Raw genomic sequence first — 19,872 nt, 5'->3', positions numbered from 1 at the left:
AGTCCAATTCGGACCAGAGGGGGAGGGGCGCGCGGCCTGCCCTAGGCCGCCCCTCTCTCTCTCCACTAAGGCCCATCGAGGCCCATTAGTTCCCCCGGGGGTTCCGATAACCCTCCGGCACTCCGGTTTTATCCGAAACTTCTCCGGAACACTTTTGGTGTCCGAATATAGTCGTCCAATATATCAATGTTCATGTCTCGACCATTTCGAGACTCCTCGTCATGTCCGTGATCACATCCGGGACTCCGAACAACCTTAGGTACATCAAAACACATAAACTCATGATAAAATTGTCATCGTAACGTTAAGCGTGCGGACCCTATGGGTTCGAGAACTATGTAGACATGACCGAGACACGTCTCCGGTCAATAACCAATAGAGGAACCTGGATGCTCATATTGGCTCCCACATATTCTACGAAGATCTTTATCGGTCAGACCGCATAACAACATACGTTGTTCCTTTGTCATCGGTATGTTACTTGCCCGAGATTCGATCGTCGGTATCTCAATACCTAGTTCAATCTCGTTATCGGCAAGTCTCTTTACTCGTTCCGTAATACATCATCCCGCAACTACCTCATTAGTTGCAATGCTTGCAAGGCTTAAGTGATGTGCATTACCGAGAGGGCCCAGAGATACCTCTCCGACAATCGGAGTGACAAATCCTAATCTCAAAATACGCCCACCCAACATGTATCTTCAGAGACTCCAGTAGAGCACCTTTATAATCACCCAGTTACGTTGTGACGTTTGGTAGCACACAAAGTGTTCCTCCGGTAAACGGGAGTTGCATAATCTCATAGTCATAGGAACATGTATAAGTCATGAAGAAAGCAATAGCAACATACTAAACGATCGTGTGGTAAGCTAACGGAATGGGTCGTGTCAATCACATCATTCTCCTAATGATGTGATCCTGTTAATCAAATGACAACTCATGTCTATGGTTAGGAAACTTAACCATCTTTGATTAACGAGCTAGTCAAGTAGAGGCATACTAGTGACACTATGTTTGTCTATGTATTCACACATGTATTATGTTTCCGGTTAATACAATTCTAGCATGAATAATAAACATTTATCATGAAATAAGGAAATAAATAATAACTTTATTATTGCCTCTAGGGCATATTTCCTTCAAGAGGGCCGACCCTCCCCCTCCTCCACTCCTTTATATACGGGGGAAGGGGGCACCCCATAGACACACAAGTTGACATTGTTTAGCCATGTGCGGTGCCCCCCTCCACAGTTACACACCTCGGTCATATCGTCGTAGTGCTTAGGGGAAGCCCTGCGCCGGTAACTTCATCATCACCGTTCGCGAGATCAAGGAGAAGGGAAAAGTAGCTCGCTGAGGCCAACTCTAACCGATCCCTTAAAAGTCTATAGAGGAGTAAAATTTCAGTTTTACTCCTCTATGTCGCACCTAGACAAACTCCTAAAATCTAAGGGAGTGTATTACTCCAAGCCGCCTAAATATACTCGGCGCTTGCGTGACTGAGTAAAAGTTGTGCGCCTCTTTCTCCTGCCCTCACGGCTGCGTCCTTCCCGCCGCTGCCATCCCCACGCGCTGCCGTCGCCACCGATGACCGGCCTTGTCGTCGGAATGGATAGACAAGACCCTTCTACCACCCCCACTAGCCACCGTCGCTGGCTTGTCGCTGCCAAAAACCACCCCCGCGCCATTGCCCGCACCGAAAAAGAGGTTGGGGTGAAAAAGCTCCATTGGCCACAAATGGTCTAGCGTCTCGTGTAGCATCTCCGGCCACCCCTATGGCCACTGCTCCAGCGCGTCCAGCCGCCGCAGACGGCAAGAAGGGTTGCGGCCGCCAAGTGTTGGAGGAAATCCTAACAAGGTAAAAAAAGCATATTATACACTTCGGCTAACGAATTTGATGGTGATTGTTTGTGGCCGATGATGATGGAGTTTGTTGGTTTTGTTGTCGCAGTGTGGAGATGAACACAGATGAATTCTTGGTGTCTTTGGAATCCTGGGCTAAGATGGGGCTAGATGATCTCAATTGTGATTCAATTTGGGATCATTCAGAGGTGGGCGAAGAGGAGATGGAAGAAGAGGAGGTGGCAAAGCAGCACAAGGTCATCAAGGTCACGAACTTACAACTACAATCAAGTTGAAGATGTTGCTCTATGCTATGCTTGGATGAACATCTCCATGGATGCAACGATTGGAACGATCAAACCAAGGCTATGTTTTGGGAGAGAATTGCAGAGTACTACAAGAACTCCATGGAGGTGCAATCAAACCATGTGCAAGGATCTCTTGGGAATCGTTGGGGCACCATTCACAACCAATGCAACCGATAGTCTGGTTGCATCAATCAAATGAATCATGCACCACCGAGTGGTGTGCAAGTCATGGAGTATGGCCCATACATCCAAGAACTTTTCAAGCATAGGAACAAGAAGTTCGGCCACAAGCCCTTCGTGTTGCTTCATTGCTACAAAGAGCTTTGCAAAAACGATAGGTGGATCAAGAGAGTTGCGAAGACCACTCCAAAGTGGAGCATATCCATTGAGGAGGAGGAGGTGGATGAAGATGCCAACAATAGACCGAAAGGGAACAAAATTGCAAAAGAGAGAAAGAAGATAAATGCACATGATGGTACATACAAAGAAGAACTTGTGGCCATGATTGAGGCCAAGAAGGTGTTAGCAGCCGAACGCAAGGAAGAGAAGATGGTGAGGTGAAATGAGCTCAAGATGTTGGAGGATGAGAAATGGAAGGCCAAGTTGGAGGCCGAAGAGAGAAAGTTGAAGGCGGAGGAGCGTAGACTTGCACTTGAGGAGAGAAGCCGAAGATCGTGCTATCATGTTCATGAATCCAATCACAATGAATGAAACCGCAAGAAAGTATTAGGAGCTCACTCGTTGGGAGATCTTGACCCAAACAGAAGGTTTTCTTCAGAATGGTGGTGGTGGTGGCGGCGGCCGAAAGGATGGTGGTGGTGGTGCTGGTGGTGGTGGTGGCCAAGAGGGTGGTGGTGGTGATTTCTTTGGCCATGACATTCTTCGAGTTCATGAATGCCATTGGTTGGCTCGATCCACAAGCTATGTTTCTGATGATTTTTGATCAAATATTGTGTTTGAAGTGTACATTTCCGATGAACTATGCATGTTTCAATTTAAAATTTGCGATGATAAAAGTATATGCTGGTTAACGATTATGTTATGCATGATTATTTTATAATGTATATTATGAAGTGTTTGAAGTTTATGCGGCTAGCACATAAAACATATGTAAATCTTTTTTTACTCCACTAATTTTAGAGGATCGGTTAGTGTGGCCAAATAAAAATTTACTCCACTAACTTTACTTAGCCGTATGCTCGGTAAAAATTTCCTCCACTAACTTTACTCGGTTAAACATTTACTCCACTAACTTTACTCGGCCGTATGCTTCTCTATTTTTTAAGAGGATCGGCTAGAGTTGCTCTAAGCTATGTATTATCTATATAATATATGTTTGTTTGGCTCAAAGCTCATAGAAGATTCGGTAGCCGCCGGTAATGGTAGAAAGTGAATAGCGCGACAAGTGAAAAGATACAGTAAAAGTAAATACTGGTTCGCAAGCCGTCAGATCTTGCGGAGAGCTTCACCCGTGGATGTCCTTTATCTGAATCTTAACCAGCAGGTGTTACGCCTGACACTCCCAAACCTACGTTTCCATACGACTATACCAAGTCACGACCGAGTCACCAAGCGGAAACCTGGCACCCGCAGGGTTTGGGTATGGGTTGAGCTACCCCATACCCTTACCCGTCCGCTCCTAGCTTACACGTCGCCCTTACCCATGCCCGCCAATGGATATAATTTTTTCCCATACCCGTTACGCAACAGGGTAGATGGGTACCCGCGGGTAAAATTACCCATGTTTGCAAAGCATCAGTTTGACCAACTAATAGTCATAATCGACAACATATAATTATAATCTATAAACAAACGACAGATTATACAACAAGACACACTTTTAAACAACAACCCATCATAAACAACACCATACTTAATAAACAACTTCACTTTCTCTTGAATAACAATACATTGAAACATCTTCACATAAGTCATACATTTTGAGTTCACAAATTTATAACAAAGTTTAGAGATAATTTCGAGTTCATACAGATTTTATATGGGTACATAGGTATGTGGGTATGGGTTATACGATCCCATACCCGTACCCGCTCTACCCCGATGGGTTTAACTTTTCCCTATTTATATACCCATGGGTAATTTTTTGTCTCATACCCTTACCCTAATAGGGTTTTTACCCGCAGGGTACGTGGGTAATGGGTACCCATTGCCATCCCCCCACCACTCTGAACAAGGTCTCTAATATTCACACACTGGCGGAAAAAGAACAATTAAGAAACTTCAGATCAATGATAACAATGAATGACATTACAAAGACTCAAGTTTTGCCAGAAAGAAGCAAATTAGGAGAATTCAAGGAGAGAATCACCCTGAGCGCTCAAAGGCAGTACCTAGGTACTGAAACATGGAAGCTGCAATGCACTGCATCACTAAAAAGTCCTCGTTGCGTTCGAGTTGCACAGCAGCAAAGTCATCCCAACCAGTACTCTGAATGACAAACTACAGGCATGCGCATCTACTCCACGGAGCCGGCCAAGTTTCAGTGGCAAGAATCAGGAAGACTTGAGGCAAATTATCATCAGAGAATCAGGAGAAATCAAGGACAAAAATCAATCTGAGACCTGATAAGTGCCTAGGTAATGAAACAGGGAAGATGCACAGCCACCGCATCCTAAGAACTCTTCAAGGTCAAACGAACATCTGCATATATAAAGATTTAAGAGAACAAGCTCAGAAGCAGTAAGCTCACAGTGATGAAGTTGCCCTAAACTTCGGAACACAGATACCACAAGCTAACAAGTTAAGACAAACACAAGTCATGAGCAACACAGGGCCAGTCAAGTTTCAGTGCCAAGAACTAACACTCCCTTCTGTGGAGGGTTCCCCCTTGTCAGTCAGTCAGTCCCTCCACCTGTGGCCACAGGTAGGGCTGCAGCAGATGAAGTATAGCGTCAGGCCAACCTCTCCCTTCGTCGGGGCCTGCAGATCAAGGAAGCGACATAAATCGAAATGTACATCAACAGAAAAGGATACAGGAAAACAACACATGATCTTGGTTTGGTATTACTAACATCTACCTGTACAGATGGTACTTGTAACCCTTAGCAACAACTGCAGAGACAAACAACAGGGAGGTGAGCAACGCTCATTTACAGACCTGGAAATAAGCAGCTTCTGGATAGCCACAGTTGTAGCATTTAACACTTCTGGTGCGTGGCAGAGACGCATCAGCAGCTGCGTCTTTTAGGGTGTCTTTAGGTTCATCAGCAGATTTCCGAAGAACCCTTTTGTACACACAAGAATCAGTAGCAATCTCCTGTCAGTGGTTTCAGCATATGTCAATTATTAGTCAGTCTATGAGAAACTCATGATAAAAATTTATAAGATGTTAAAAGGATCAAACATTTACAAATTCAGCGTAACTGAAAAGAATACAAACAACAACAAAAAACTCATCCATCACCACACAAAAGAAAACATCTTGTGCACATAATTGACAGTCACCTCAGTTTTGTTCTTGTAAGGAGCAACTCTTTAAGTGTTATTTGTTTCGTCAATCTTTATTAAAAAAAAACAAATTTCTCCCTTGAGTTTGAGATTTGAAAAGGATATTACAAGAAAACAATTGCTTAATTATAGCATTGATTTCAGAGTTTGTATATTTTGCTTTTTATTTAATTCAAAACTTAGCCACTTTGATTTCCATGCTCTGCTCCCATTTAAGGAAAAAGAATTTCACATTCTTCCTGAAAGGAAGGGGGGATTAGGAAAGTCATGTTGATTGCTGCTTTGTCCATACCACCGGAAAAAGGGATCAGGGATATTCAGCAGGAAATATATCGAAGAGTTAGGTCAATTTTGTACTGAATGAGTTTTTGAGTATACCGAATTAGTATAGCTATCCTTCATATGGCACAGCAATCTGGTTTTGCTTCACGGCCGTATTTCCCCTGAGTTGAAAGAAAAGATAGGAAATCTTTCTTTTCAGAGGCTAATGTCAAGATATGTTGTTGTGGAAACATTATTGGCAAGATAAAATCGAGTTAGCCGACATGGGAGACGCGATCCCCTTGTCCTTTCTCCACTCCCCCACATAAAGGTGGCTAGGGTTTCTCTCTCTTTCTACGGTAAGGCCACCATTTCCTGCCATCTCCAGCAGCAATCTAGGCGTGAGATGGAAGGGAACTTGGTTCTTCCAGGGGCGGAGCCAAGATTCAAACATGAGGGGTGCGAAGAAGAAATTATAATACACTAAGGCATCATTCGTTCATCCTTAAGGCACAACAAACTAAGACAGGGCACATGTAACCAGCCAACGGGAGACATACAGCGTGTATGACAATGGGATCTACACGCTGATGACAACTCGGACTTGAGGCCTCTATTCAGGTCACCGTGGGGTATCATCCTATATAGGTTATCCATTCAGTAAATTAATCTCTTCTCATGTATGCATTATACATGGCCAACAAAATTAATCCATGTGGTATGGCACAATTAATCATTGTTGGGGAACTAATTAACCATGCTAGATGAACTAAATTCATCAAAAGATGGCACTGGCTACTAGTGTTGAGATGTAGATATAGATTACCTTCAATCTAGTGTTTGATCAAGACACAACAGGAAGAATAGAGATGGAAAGGCCTGGGGTTAGCACCGTAGCATGACAGCGCTGCAGAATCGTCCATGTATCCTCGGCCTTCGGCCTTGGCGACTCCATGGACCAATGATATCAGAAAACCAAAGGTCGATCAATCTATTATCTGAGCCGCTGAGCAAAATGCTCTAGGTCATGGGCAGAGTAAACGGAAAAACCAAAAGAGATGCATACAGCTCAGGTCAAAAGCTGAAGGATTTGATTATAAGCCTTAAATCACATGGGCTTTTTTGGTTGGGCTTCAATGCATATGGCTCAGGTCCATAGCTGCAGGATTTCATTAAGCCTTGAATGCTAACTAAACTACATGAGTATTTCTAGCCTGTATTACTAATACTAGCTAATTGCCCATGCGTTGCAACAGGAGCATACACATTCTAATGGTTACATCAATCATGTCTAACATATACCTTTATAGAATACTCATGTATATTAGGCCGTGCCGTCGGTTTGATTTGCCGTTAAATAATTTCTCCTCTTCCACCAACCCATTTACCTCTCTTTCTCTAAAAAACAAAGACTTGATTAACCTTGAAGAAATAGACCCGGTGTGTAGAAGGAATAGAGGGGAAGGCGCGCGTGAATGGGTTGTAGCGGACCGATTTCCCCCTGGTTTTCTTGGTGCGCTAAGCATGGGATGGAGGTGGACTAAGGTTGAGCGAAATGGGAACGTTATTCCTTTTTTAGGTAGTGTAGAGTAGATGTAGAAGTGTAGATAGACTGATTTGCCGTGGATGGTAGTGAACCGGCTGGGGCTGCTGGAGACAATTTTTGATTGATGATTGATTTACTTTTTATGGCAGTGGATCTGCCAGGGAGACACGTGAGTGCATCCTAAGAAAGGAAGGAGATTTGATTGAATCGACACTAACCAAACTGGGTGTGGTTGCGGTCAGTAAAACGAAATAGAGAATCGTGGGAAGATCCTTCGGTAGGTGGGGCCCTGGGGGGGACGAACGATGTACAAACTCCCATTAAATAGTAGAGATTCACAGTCTAAATCCAAGTTTAGGGGATTGAATCGCGCATCTGGTTGTGTGAAATCGCGAGCCAATCCCGATTCTAAGCGACTCAGTTTTTTTTCAATCTCGGCCATCCACCTATGCTCTATGGTAGATTATTATCATGCAGCAGTTGTATTAATACCCTAAATTCATTTCCATTGGTGCTGGTCGTCTGCTTGTGCTCATCTCCCAATCTCATTTTTTCTCTCTCTAGCGGCTTCGCCGGCTTGTAGGGCTGCAGGCCACCGGCAGCACGTACGCCGACCTCGACTAGTGTAGACTGCCAGGCTCCCATGCATGGTCGTCCCCAGCCGACTCTCCCTTGACACGAGTGAAGCAACAGCCATCAAACATTGAGGGGCATCCTTGATACGTTGCACAGGTTAGCTACTGTACGAACACTACTAGATTAAGTATGTTCTAGCTTAAATAATTAGATAGCTTGGTACCTAAATGGCTAAATCTTATATTTGTATGACGGAAAAGTCAGCCACTGTCCTACCAAAAGTAGTAAACCTGAAAGGACGAATGCTCGTGAAAATCAGACTGGCCCTGGCTGGGACCATGGAAATGAAATTGATCATGAGAAGAAGACAATTAGATGCAAATATTGCCTTCTTATTAAATGGGGTGCTTACAGACTGAAGCATCACATGGCGAGGACTGGGTTTAATGTTGAGCATTGTGAAAAAGTACCTTATGATGTTTGAAAAAAGTTCTTCAAAATTTTAGGGAAACCAAGCAGAAAAAAATGGTGCAAAGAAGAGGAAGTTCAACTTAGAAATGGAGGAAACAGATGCAGAAAAGAGAATACTCCAGCTGACAACATTGAAGATGAGGCTGTGACAAATCGTTCCGCTAACAAGCGCAATGCTCAAACAACAGTGAGTCAGTATATTACATAAAAAGAAGAGAGAGAAGAGGTTTGCACCCAAATTTTCCAGGTCCTCTATAACAATTCTATCTCACTTTAATGTTGCCAAGGATTCAGAATGGCAAAGATGATTGAAATATACAGTAAAGATTTTTAACCTCCATCATATCACAAAGTGAGGGTAAATTTTCTCAAGCTGGATGTTAAGAGAACAAAGAATTTGCTTTCTGAATTCAAATAACAGAGGAAGAAGACAGGGTGTACAATAACGTCTGGTGGCTGGACAGATAGAAAAGTGAATGGCCCAAAAAGTACGGTCTTTCTCTCATGTCAATACTTCTGACATTTCTAAGACAGCCGACAAAGTGTTTGAAATGTTAGATGATATTGTTGGAAAAGTAGAAAAAGATAATGTTTGTTTAGGTTGTAACAGACAATGCATCTAATTATAACGCAGCTGGTAAGTCGTTGATGGGAAGAGAAAAAAAAATGGACTCCATGTGCAGCTCATTGTATTGATTTAATTCTCGAGGATTTCACAAAGAAGATCAAGACGCATCAGAAAACAGTTACAAAGGGCCAAAAAATCACTTCCTACATTTATTCTAGAACAATGGTGCCAGATCCCAGTAGCAATCCTAATTAATTGGAGAGTAAATCGAGAGACCTCACAGTGGAATCAAGCATTTATAAGGCCAAATCAAGAGAGCCATTGATTTCATAGTGTAATTGTATCTGTAGATGTTCTTGCCATCATGGCAGAAATGGGGAATAAAATCATAAACGCAACCTAGCCACAGCCCAGCTTATACAGGCAGGGTTTTAACCTTCAGAACACAACCTAGCCACAGCCCAGCTTATACAGGCGGGGTTTTAACCTTCAGGTAAGTGGCATAAACAGAATTAATGACCAAGGTTTTTGAGTCGTGACTTGGCAAGTCGCCGCGAGCCCTGCGGCTCAGCGTATAGTGGACGAAAGTCGCTGTATAGTCGCCATAAGTCGCTGTATAGTCGCGAGTCGCCCTGATTTTTGGAAAACGACTTGGCGATTAGTCGGCGACTATACAACGACTCAAAAACCATAATAATGACAACTGGACGGTAAACAGTAAAGGGAGGATCTCGGCCGTCGAGCAACCCTGGTAGGAGGCCCAGGCGGATTTTGTAGCGGAGAGTGGGCGAGCCAAATGGCGCCAATTCGATGCCAATGCGGTGAGATTCGAGGAGACGGAAAACGCCATATTGGGCCTTGCCCCCTTGAGAAAGCCGTCGCCGACCTCGACGGCCGCACAGGGCACAAATGGGATTAACACCTATAATGTGAAAATGTCGCTAATCACTTTTCTCCACCTATGCAAGACCTTTGTAATGAATGTTAACTCAACTTAGAGTTTCAATCCCTCAAACTGAGTGTGGGACAATGAGTTCATGCAACCAAAAAAAAACAGAAAAGAAAAGAAAAAGACATGGAGGCCGCAATATGACAGACTCAGAGTTGGCGCTTTGCCTCGGCAGCCTCCGTAATATTATGGAGCACGCTCCATACGTGTTATGGAGGCTGCCAATATGGCGACTCTGCTAGAGTTGCTCTACCAGAACAAACCAACAAACACAAACTTATTAATAACGTGCCACCAAACCTTAATCCCGTAGCCACCATCAGCCACCGGATCATTAAACCTAGACCAAACCCACGAGTTCAACCTAACATACAGTTCCAGATCAGCCACGCCAACCCCAATCCCCAACCGAACCTAGGGTTTCGTCCCGAGGATGAAGAACCAAATCCGAACACAATACAATTTCATCATCTGGCGCGGGACAAGGCAACCACCTGGTGCTGGCAATTCGAGCAGGCGTAGAGGAGGATGTGCATCTCCTTGTCCTCCTGCGGGTACAGCATGTTGTCGCTGCAGGAACAGAAACGAAACAAGAAAAGATGCATTGGATTAAACGACCGTTGATTAGCTCCTTGGATCACCGGGGAGGAAACATCGGAGACGAATGCCAAGGATGGATCTGCCTGCTCACCATTTGCTGCAGAACTTGAGGGCGCTCATGGCGGCGGTGCTGTCGTCTCCTCGCCTCTCTCTGTCTCGCCCGCTGCTGTCCCCTTCTCTCGCCTTCGCTTCTCGGGTTCTTCGGTTTCGGCTGTGGGGCGAGGGGAGAGAGGCTTATGACGGGCGGGGTCCACGGGCCGTAGGCCCATTGTGTCAGTTAGCACGGAGGGGGAATGGGTAAGCCCATGTGAGATCCGGAGCGTACACGTGTCGGGCGGCCGATGAGACCACACGAGGCCACCTACCGCGCCGCCGCATCGGATCCCAGCACCCCCTCCCCCATCCCCACCCCGCTCATCTGCTTGGCTCCAAACCCTAGCTCCGATTCCCACAAACCAAGAGGTTTTCCAAAATTCGTACGAAATTTCCTACCAAATCACTCGCCGGTGCTTCCCAAGGTACAAATTCAACTAATTTTTTCCCCATTTTTCCGGCATCTCTGGTGAATTTTCTTCATGTGAGTGTGGCCGCCGTGGCAGGGTGGTGATGCCATGATGCACATGCTGGTGGCCTCGGATGGGGGCGGAGGGGAGATGCACCCGTACGCCGCCGTGCCGGCTGAGCAGGAGCTGGAGCTGCACCGCGACAACGCCGCCGACGACAGCCTCGACGGCCACGTCCGGTACGTGCGTGCCCAAGTGCTTCCGCTATCACTTCTTGCTCACCGTTGGTGATGCTGTTGACCGGCGAAATGGTCTTGCCTCTGGGCGGTGTTCCAGTTTGATGCTGATGAAACAGTTACAGTCCATTTGTTCAAGTTCAGTTTGATGCTGATGCAGAAGTGGCTTCAGTTCAGCTGTATGTTTGCACTTATCATCATCCTGACAACTTTCTGCTATTTGATTAGGTGCCTGCGATGTGGTATATCGGGTAATGCGACACCCCATATGCGACGTGGCCCTGATGGCCCGAGAACTCTTTGCAACGCTTGTGGCATCGCTTACAGGAAGGTGAAACCGCAATCTTGTGTCCTTAGTCAATCATCCTATAATCGTTTTCTTGTGTTCTGTATTCTGTGAGTCTTTTCGCAACGTGAACCTAACTCCTAAGAGATATTGTGGTAGCCAGGAAAAGAGCTAACATATGGTTAGCCAAGTCCAATTTTTCGTAACGGTGTTATTGCTGCTGTTTTTATAGCAAGTTTAATGCTACGTAAGAACTACCCTTCCCCTTGAATGCTGAAAGTTAAACTTCTGGGAATTATGTTAAAATCAGTGGCTACAAGGAACCATTGTCACCTGTAAGGCTGTAACAGTTCCATGTGTCTAGTTGTTTGGCTTCCTGCTACCCTTGGGCAATTTTAACACGTTTCCAAAAAGGAATTCCTGATCCAGTGTTTAGTGTATTATGTTCGAACACCTTATGGCACTTCGTACCAGTAAAAAAAAGAAGCAGATTTGCTGTCAGTCTTGAAATTTAACATGTTGGCCCTAGCATGCTGATATCTTTGCCATTTTCATGCTGTTTTGTGTGCAGATAAAGTTCTGGTACAATTAAATGTATTTTTCCTTTTACTGAAGTTATGTATGATTACTTCTCCAGGGTAAAATGAGAAGAATGATAGAAGCTGAACCACCTATAGATGAGGCTTCACTTGCTAAGCTTGTTCCTGAGGTGGACATGGAATTTGAGAGCGAGGAAAAAGCATATGAATTCTACAATAAATATGCTGGGCATGTTGGCTTTAGTGTTCGAAAAAGCACGTCACATAAATCTTCTGAAAATATTACCAAAGTAAGGACTTTTGTATGCTCAAGAGAGGGTTACAACAGGGATAAAAAATCGTTGGAGGCAAAGAAACCAAGGTTGGATACAAGAATTGGCTGTCCAGCACGGCTGATTATTAAAGTCACACCAGAGTGTAAATACAGGGTCACTGATTTTAAAGCAGAGCACAATCATCAGCTGGCCCCTCCTTCGACGATGCATATGTTAAGGTCACAAAGGATATTGACAGAACTTCAGTCTGGGGAAGCAGAACTGTCAGATGATTCCGTAGTGACACCAACCACAAAAGCAACTGGTGATCTTGTTGTGAGACAAGTTGGTTTCCTTCGAAGTATTTCTGTCCTCCCAGCAGATTACAAGAATTATCTCCGGTCAAAGCGCACGAAGGCAATGCAACCTGGTGATGGTGGAGCCATATTAAAATATTTGCAGACTATGCAAATGGATAACCCCTCGTTCTTTTATACCATGCAGATTGATGAGGATGACAAACTAACCAACTTTTTTTGGGCAGACCCAAAATCTAGAGAGGACTTCACCTACTTCAATGATGTACTATGTCTAGACACAACTTACAAGATAAATGGATATGGCAGGCCATTGGCATTATTCCTTGGTGTGAATCATCACAGACAAACAATTATCTTTGGTGCAGCTATGCTTTATGATGAATCATTTGAGTCATATAAGTGGCTATTTGAGAGTTTTAAGATAGCAATGCATGGAAAAGAACCAGCGGTAGCTTTAATAGATCAATTGATTCAGTTGAGTAGTGCAATGGCAGCCGCCTGGCCAAATACTGCTCAACGAGTTTGTGCTTGGCATGTATATCAGAATTCTGTTAAGCACCTGAATCAAGTTTTCCAAGGTTCAAAGACATTTGCAAAGGATTTTAGCAAATGTGTCTTTGGCTACGAGGAAGAGGAAGAATTCGTGTTTGCTTGGAGAACTATGCTAGAAAAGTATGATCTTAGACATAATGAGTGGCTGTCTAAACTGTTTGACGAAAGGGAAAGATGGGCATTGGCATATGATAGGCATATATTTTGTGCTGACATAATAAGTTCCCTTCAAGCTGAGAGTTTTAGTAGCATTTTGAAGAAATTCTTGAGCCCTCAACTGGATCTGCTATCCTTCTTCAAACACTATGAAAGAGCAGTAGATGAGCATCGCTACGCTGAGCTCCAAGCTGACTTCCAAGCTAGTCAAAGTTATCCAAGAATACCCCCAGCCAAGATGTTAAAGCAAACTTCCCATATGTACACACCAGTGGTGTTTGAGATCTTTCGTAAAGAGTTTGAACTGTTTATGGACTCTGTGTTATTCACTTGTGGAGAGGCCGGAACAACTTCTGACTACAAAGTTGCTCCTTCTGAAAAGCCCAAGGAACACTTTGTTAGATTCAACTCAAGTGATAACTCTTGTATGTGCACTTGTAAGAAGTTTGAGTTTATGGGTATTCCATGTTGTCACATGTTGAAGGTGCTCGATTACAGAAATATCAAGGAGTTGCCTCATATATATCTGTTGAAGCGATGGAGAAGGACTGCCAAGTCTACAGATGAAGACAGCCAAGGCCATGCAGCAAACGATAACAGGTCATCATTAAACGTCTCTGTACCTTCTGCAAATCACCATGGGCTCCAAAGCATCAATGCAAGGATTCAAGTAATTAACTCTCAACTCACATTCTTATGTGGAAAATGAATTTCATTTATTCATTGTCGCTGATATAAGTTCTTGATCAAATGCAGGACACATCGCTTTCCAATATGCATGAGAACCCATTTCATAGAAGCTCCTAATGAAGGTATAACAACATGATTTAATATTCTTCATGTAGTAAAATGCATCTGTGGTGCTTCAACTTGCATGATGCGCTCACTTTAGTCTCCTACTCTGAAAATGTACAATTGACTCCTGCGCTTGCTAAAGGGATTCACTGGGGGTCCAAATTGTGTTGGGCTAGTGTTGACTGCATACTCCCTCCCTTCCGGTTTAGAGGACTCAAATATGAAATCTCATCAACCAAGGTGGATGGTTTGAGTGGAGGAATGTATCTCGTACTTTACAAAATTACTCAAGCTTTAATCTACATTAACTACGGTGCATGCATGTGTGACCACTGAATGAGTAGAAATGGTATGCATTGGTCGGTTTCTTTTCATTCTTGCATGCATCAGTTTAATGCGCCTCGGAATGTAAAAAAGTGATGGAGAGAAATGAAAGTTGGACTAAGAAAACAGAAAAACCAAGAAAATGAGATAGGCCCAATAAACCAGAAAGGAGGGAGTATGTGACATGTAGACAGTGACCACATGGCATCCTAGTTGGCAGTGCCTGCATGCCAGCAGCATTGTATGGCCGCAATTGGCACCACCATTTCTAGCGCCACGATAGCTGTCCAACCAAACAGCACCAGCAAACCTCTATCCAAACACTAGTTTTTGGAAACATTCGGAAGCTTCCCAAATCAGGATAGCGCATAGTTTCGAGCCAAGCCACATACTCGCGCATCACAGAACTCATTCATGGTTGAGAAACTAAAGGAGAAGAACCATGAAACCAAGCAAAGCCACGGACATCATCTCACATAGAAAACCTATAAATCTGTCTCTGAACCGATGGGGAAGGAGAAATCAGAGCCAATACCCCATCATCCACACATACATGTTCTTCAGTGAAGAATCTCTGCATATTCAGGACAAGAGGAGGAGCATGACCCGATGGCTGAGGTTGTATGGACACAGGCGTGTACACAGGCCTTTATGGTGGCACCTTCTATGCTTCTCACAGTTTAGACTGCTGCAGCTCGGCGTTGTGGCCCATGTGCTTACCAGGAGACAAGTCGTCATCTGATCCCATCAAGGAGACATCAAGGGAAGGAGGTGCCACTGCAATGTACAGGGAAGGCACTGAGGATGGCCCTGTGACCATATGCATGGAAAAGCCGCTGGAAGAGGAGGGGTCGCTGTGCCCTAGGAAGCGTCTGCAAGATGACGCAGCCTAGATGAAACGGGTGGCTGATGGAGGGAGGTCACAGTCGGCGGGTGTGGCAATAGGGGTGTGCCAAGGGACCCGTGCTCTAGCGTTGGGACACATGGCCTCGCTAGCGTTGGGCTTGAGGCCGTGAGGATACTCAGGATAGAGAGAACAAGGAGTGTGACATGTGGGCTTATGCTGACTAGGATGCCACGTGGATAAATTCGTTTGACCATGCAAGGGGTCGGGGATAGCTTGACATGATTTGGACCGTTAATGAACCTCTTTGGCAAGTTTTAATGAGCTAAATGTGCATTTTGATTTTTGAGAGTTGGAGCACCAACGTGAGCTAACCGTGTGAGTTAAGGGATCGCTGATCTGATGCACGTTATTTGTTTCTCTAAGCTGCTCAAGATGTATACTATGATAAGCCAAGTCTTGGTCTCTTGTTCATTTTGTCCACTTCATCGTAATGGAAAATGAGTCATAAATGAGCTCGTGACAAAATGTATTTCTTACATATAAAATATCGCTGCCTGCCGTCATTTTCCTTTTCACTTTTTCATTGCCGAATGCGATTCTCATTCTACTCTTTGAGTACCAACGTTAAGGTATGATTTTAGTAGTTTGTGGTGACACTTGAGAGCACGATAGCTCTTTTTGGTCAAACAGTTTGACTTCAAACCTAGATATATCCCCATACGTTCAGCATGCCTCCGATACTGTTGTCCAGTACATTAATTCGCTTGCTCCATTTATCATGCAGGTCGCTTCACCGCACGGATGATGATTCCATGTGTGCCTTGCCAGATGTTATAATATTGACAGTTGAAGCAGTGAGAATATGACAGTGGGGAGCTCCCCTCCCCTGAATAAGTTTCTCAACTTGTAAATTATGCGGCTGTAGGAAATTTTCAGCTTTTGAGCCGCTCATCCTTGGTTTAGTCTAGATTCTGATACAGCCTCGTGCCTGTACTGCGCTGGAAATAATTCAGAAATTTTGTGCGTCGTGTAAACATGATGTGGCCATCCTAGCCCATTTATCCCAAGCAAAAATGATTGTTCAGCCAGCCCAATCAACTTGTCAATCTAGCAGCTCAAGCTTACTGTTACTGCACGCCCAGGAAAGCTAAATGAACAGGGACTGTTTTTGTGCTTCTGCGGCTGAAACTTGTGCAGACAGCCTAGCCTGACCGCTCATGATCAACGAAGGTCTTCGGTGTGATGCAGATCTGGTGGGGCTTCACCTGCAGGTGAGCTGGGCAGCTCGTGCATCGATGAAACTTCGGAAGCAAGGCAAACCAGCTTTGGCAGTGGATCTATCTCAGCCAGAGGAGCTGCCGTTGACTCTCCAGTGGACATCGATGATCAGGCCCTGGTATGCCATCCTGTCCAGAACTGCATAATGCAAGCAACATGGTATCGTGTTGAATCGCATTATCTGCGGCCGTTGGTTCGAAGTGCATAATTGCATTGTCTTGTGTTGGAAAATGGTGCTGGCATGTGTTTCTTGGGGTGCTGAAGGAGATTTCCTGCTCTTGTTTTCTTCCATTTTTTGCCTTCTTCAGAATTAGGGCCCCTGGCCTGTCAAAAGAAAAGGATTAGGGCCTTGGTACCTTTAAAATAAATTTAGGTTCTCCGTTGTTTTTTACCCTTTTAAATATGGTTGTTACTCCGTCCTGGACATGTCTAGTCAAATTTTCAAAATATTAACCACATTTGTTTTTTCAAACCATGCAGGAGAACTGCATGTATAATTGTATATAGATAGAGCAAAAAAAATACATCAGTACAGCACACAGTATGTTTCTTAAAATTTATAGGGTTTGTATTATCTTTCTGTGCTGACTAGACCAGCACGTGTGCGGGATTACTAGTCCCTTTCAGCACGGATCCGTACTTACTAGTGCCTGCCGTGCAGCTGCGACCGGGACGCCGCAACCAACTGATAAAATACACCATGTCTGGCAGCGGGAGCGACGATCGACTGGTCTGGTGGTGCTGCGACGACGTTGCTGGTGTCGGCCCTGTCAGTGTGTTGTCTTTCGTTGGCCAGACGTATGAGCAGCAATCCACGGGGACAGGACGGCCGGTGTTGGGCGAAGGCGGTCTATGGCTGCAGACGGCGCCATCTATCTCGGGGAAGGGGGACACCCACTCAGCTTTGCTTCCTGCCTAATTTTTCTCCTGCTCTCCTTCGATCTGCTCTCTAGCAGGTTTTCCTTCGATTTCACGCTGCAATGGAGGCAAAATCTAAGAGCATCTTCAACGGCCGAAACAAAAACAAGATTCCTTTTTTGTTCCTTTGAGCAAAAAAAACAGCTTCAACAACAGACCAAAATCTGCATGGGGACCAAAAAGTTTTGGTCTATAGCCTAAAATTTGCTAGAATTGGTAAATATACCAAATCCACTAAAGGCGGACAAAAAATGGAAAACGTTGCGGCGGAACCCGCATCGCCTCCTAACACCACCGGCCACCGGGATGCCTTGCTCCTGGTCCTCATGGACAAAAAATGGTAAAGGTTCCGCCGTGAAGAACAAGAAGGCATTTGGACTTGACTTCAATCCCGGTCCTTCTGCTTCTCGGGAAGATGGCACCCGTGAAGACAATGAAAACAGGATCGGCCACTTCTACAACTTGCCGTTCAAGGTGTAAATATGGATCACTCTGCTGATGATGCAGATTCTGATGAAGCTCCAGCTCCTCCTAAGCCGTAGAAGCAAAATAAATCTAAGGCTTCAAAACCTACTGCTGCACCCAAGGCTTCACGAGTGAAGCCACTAGCAACTGCTCCTCCTGCACCAAGTTACTCTGAAGATCAATCTCGGGTCTCCAAACGGAAAGAGAAGCCTCAGAAGAAAACTGTTCAGAGGTCCAGTCAAGCACTGACATCGGCTGCCGTTCTGAGGAACGAATCTGAAGCCATTGATCTGTCGTCAGATGACGAGTTTGGTGATGATGCTCTTGAGGAGCTGATAAAGAGCAAGCAAGAGGCGGAGATCTTCAATGATCTGCCCCTCTTCGATGTGAACATCCTGGACAACTTCATTGATGAGTGGTTCGACAACCCTGATCTAAGTTTTGATGATCTTCAACTCCCAATTGGCATCAGTGTCGCCTTCCAAGGCGCCATTGCTCCTGAGCTGGCTCTGGCTCAGAAGATTGTCGAACTGAAAAATAAAATTGACTATGAGAAGGAACAGTTCAAGAAGCACATGGCCAAGCTTAGTGTGGCTGATGTTCAGAAATTCAAGCTGATGCTGAATGACCTCAAGGAGACATTTCGCAAGAAACGTGAAGAAGCCAAAGGCTCTCGGGAACGGATGAAGAACCTCGCTGCCAAGTGTGTTCAAGCTTACAATGAAGCTGAAAAGCGCAAGGCCCTTGGGCGTCCAGGCATTGACCCCAAGATGGCTGTCAAGAAGAAGAAGTCTATTGTGGCCCCATCTGAAGCATCAAGGCGGGAAGAACCTCGCATTGTCTTCCCTGCCAGCATGACAGGCTCGAAGCCTAAGGTCCCCACAGTGGCTTCAGAACAAAAGAAAACCAAGGCAGCTGAAGCCGAAGCCAGAAAGCGCAAGTTCAAGAACACCACTGATGACACTCCCTTGCCCAAGAAGAGAAAGATCAAGAAGAAAGATCGGGCTGCTCCCAAAGAGCCCCTCATTGTCGAGCCCCTGTCTTATGCTCGTCCTGCGTCCGAAAACCAAGAGCGTCAACTGATAGTTCATGAGTCTGCTTCCACAGAGGCTCCTGAAGCTCAAGAAGTTCCAGTCGTCGACCCCATCACGACTAAAGACATTGGTCCCCAAGACAATGTAGTTGATGATGAAGTCCTTCCTCAGATCGAGCGCCAAACGGTATCATCGCCTGTTCTCACGAACAGCGAACTCATCAGTATTGGTCGTCCTTTGACGCCAATCTCACAGGATGCCTCATGGGCTGATCGCCCCCAACCAGCAACCCCAAGTCAAGATTCACCAAGTACACCCCGTCCTCCACCAGCACAAGTCACCAGCCCACTGGTAAATGACGACAATTACATGGAGACCACACCATCACCAAAAGCGTTGCCCGTGTTTCAACGGCTTCGCAAAGGCCAGAGGCCATCGGTCTCCATGACAACCATCACAGAAGAGGATTCTCACCAGTCCAGCTCAGTGGCACGTCAAGTGTTCCCTAAAGACAATCCTTCTGTGATGATTCTCGTGTCAGAAGCTAATGCTACTGAAGAGATTCCGGCTGCATCAGCCGATGAAAGACAAGAAGAAGAACGTGTTGCTACACCCCCTACCACCCAAGAAGAAGTTGTTCTCAAGGAGAATGCGTCTGTGCCCGACCCTCCAGCCACTCAAGTGGAGGTTGAAAATCTTGAGGCGGCCACCAACAACACTACTGACGCCAATGACGTTGTCATGGCTGAAGATAATGTGGCGCCTATAGTCAACAC

The 19,872-nt window shown here is 45.1% G+C and overlaps 2 protein-coding genes across 2 annotated transcripts; one reads left to right on the top strand and one right to left on the bottom strand.

Moving 5' to 3' along the window:
• Positions 1-4,790: 4,790 nt before the first annotated feature.
• Positions 4,791-10,834, bottom strand: LOC119362985 (DNA-directed RNA polymerases II, IV and V subunit 9A-like). The gene is made up of 4 exons (XM_037628275.1): positions 10,681-10,834; positions 10,484-10,559; positions 5,269-5,427; positions 4,791-5,090 (listed from the first exon to the last, which is right to left on the bottom strand). The coding sequence occupies exons 1-4, from the start codon at positions 10,707-10,709 to the stop codon at positions 5,010-5,012; spliced, it is 345 nt and encodes a 114-aa protein (XP_037484172.1). The 5' UTR covers positions 10,710-10,834; the 3' UTR covers positions 4,791-5,009.
• Positions 10,835-10,930: 96 nt separating this feature from the next.
• LOC119360766 (protein FAR1-RELATED SEQUENCE 5-like) lies at positions 10,931-16,958 on the top strand. Its single transcript, XM_037626272.1, has 6 exons — positions 10,931-11,107; positions 11,189-11,331; positions 11,557-11,659; positions 12,252-14,105; positions 14,192-14,247; positions 16,186-16,958. The coding sequence occupies exons 1-5, from the start codon at positions 10,931-10,933 to the stop codon at positions 14,240-14,242; spliced, it is 2,328 nt and encodes a 775-aa protein (XP_037482169.1). The 3' UTR covers positions 14,243-14,247; positions 16,186-16,958.
• Positions 16,959-19,872: the final 2,914 nt, after the last annotated feature.

The sequence above is a fragment of the Triticum dicoccoides genome, chromosome 2B (assembly GCF_002162155.2).
Source record: "Triticum dicoccoides isolate Atlit2015 ecotype Zavitan chromosome 2B, WEW_v2.0, whole genome shotgun sequence".
Lineage (NCBI taxonomy): Eukaryota > Viridiplantae > Streptophyta > Magnoliopsida > Poales > Poaceae > Triticum > Triticum dicoccoides.
This window is presented reverse-complemented; position numbering and strand designations above follow the sequence as displayed.

What these genes read in the sequence shown, in the direction of transcription:
- LOC119362985 (XM_037628275.1), bottom strand. Translation starts at nt 10,709, where the DNA reads ATGAGCGCCCTCAAGTTCTGCAGCAAATG. An exon ending in CTCAAGTTCTGCAGCAAATG is followed by an intron (nt 10,560 to 10,680) that starts GTGAGCAGGCAG and finishes CTGTTCCTGCAG; the next exon opens with CGACAACATGCTGTACCCGC. An exon ending in GCTCGAATTGCCAGCACCAG is followed by an intron (nt 5,428 to 10,483) that starts GTGGTTGCCTTG and finishes AACCACTGACAG; the next exon opens with GAGATTGCTACTGATTCTTG.
- LOC119360766 (XM_037626272.1), top strand. Translation starts at nt 10,931, where the DNA reads ATGAGACCACACGAGGCCACCTACCGCGCCGCCGCATCGGATCCCAGC. An exon ending in ACTCGCCGGTGCTTCCCAAG is followed by an intron (nt 11,108 to 11,188) that starts GTACAAATTCAA and finishes CCGCCGTGGCAG; the next exon opens with GGTGGTGATGCCATGATGCA. An exon ending in AGCCTCGACGGCCACGTCCG is followed by an intron (nt 11,332 to 11,556) that starts GTACGTGCGTGC and finishes CTATTTGATTAG; the next exon opens with GTGCCTGCGATGTGGTATAT.